The sequence below is a fragment of the Penaeus monodon genome, chromosome 20 (assembly GCF_015228065.2).
Source record: "Penaeus monodon isolate SGIC_2016 chromosome 20, NSTDA_Pmon_1, whole genome shotgun sequence".
Lineage (NCBI taxonomy): Eukaryota > Metazoa > Arthropoda > Malacostraca > Decapoda > Penaeidae > Penaeus > Penaeus monodon.
The window spans coordinates 30792030-30792621 of record NC_051405.1 but is presented as its reverse complement, the minus strand read 5'-3'; the positions used below and the strand labels follow the sequence as shown (position 1 = coordinate 30792621).

The 592-nt window shown below is 35.8% G+C and overlaps 1 protein-coding gene across 1 annotated transcript in view; it reads right to left on the bottom strand.

Moving 5' to 3' along the window:
- Positions 1–592, bottom strand: part of LOC119585970 (flocculation protein FLO11-like) — an 18578-nt gene that overhangs the window by 16170 nt on the left and 1816 nt on the right. Inside the window, exon 3 of the mRNA XM_037934685.1 lies at positions 62–188. Within this exon, the coding sequence (XP_037790613.1) occupies positions 62–188 (127 nt within the window). The remainder of the gene's footprint in view (positions 1–61; positions 189–592) is intronic.

Sequence of the window (592 nt, the reverse complement as noted above, 5' to 3'; positions counted from 1 at the left end):
AAACAGAACTCTGTAAAAAGTAACACAAATGGAAAGGACGAGAAGTATCCGAAAGCCTCACTTCGCCACCACAGCTTCTTGGTGGGAATCTCGCGTCGCCGTCGCTTGCAGTCGCTTTCTAGTGCGTTCGATCTCTGCTTTTATCTCCTGTTGCTCTCTGTTCTCCTGTGCGATCAAGCCCTCCAGAGCTGCAAGAAAGATAATAATAAACTACTTTGTAAAGTTGTGCCTAATACGGTGAGCACTTGTAAAGAGAAGGAACTTTTTTTTATTACTTTGACACAGTCTTTCTACCTAAACGTTTGATGTGACGCATTGACATATCATACAGACTATGTAAATGGAAATAAGTAAATGTGTGAATGAAAACAGAATCATAGAAACTTCAAAATATACAAAAAACCAAACACATGGAAACTTAAAGATATTGAAAGATAGAAATCCATGAAGATAAACAAAGAATGACGTGAAAAGAAAATAATCAAAGTGGAAATTAATGAAAAAAGAAACGTAAATGACCAAAAAGACACAAAAAATAACACAAAACAATAAGTCGACAATCACGACAAAAAAACAACAGAAAAACCAAACC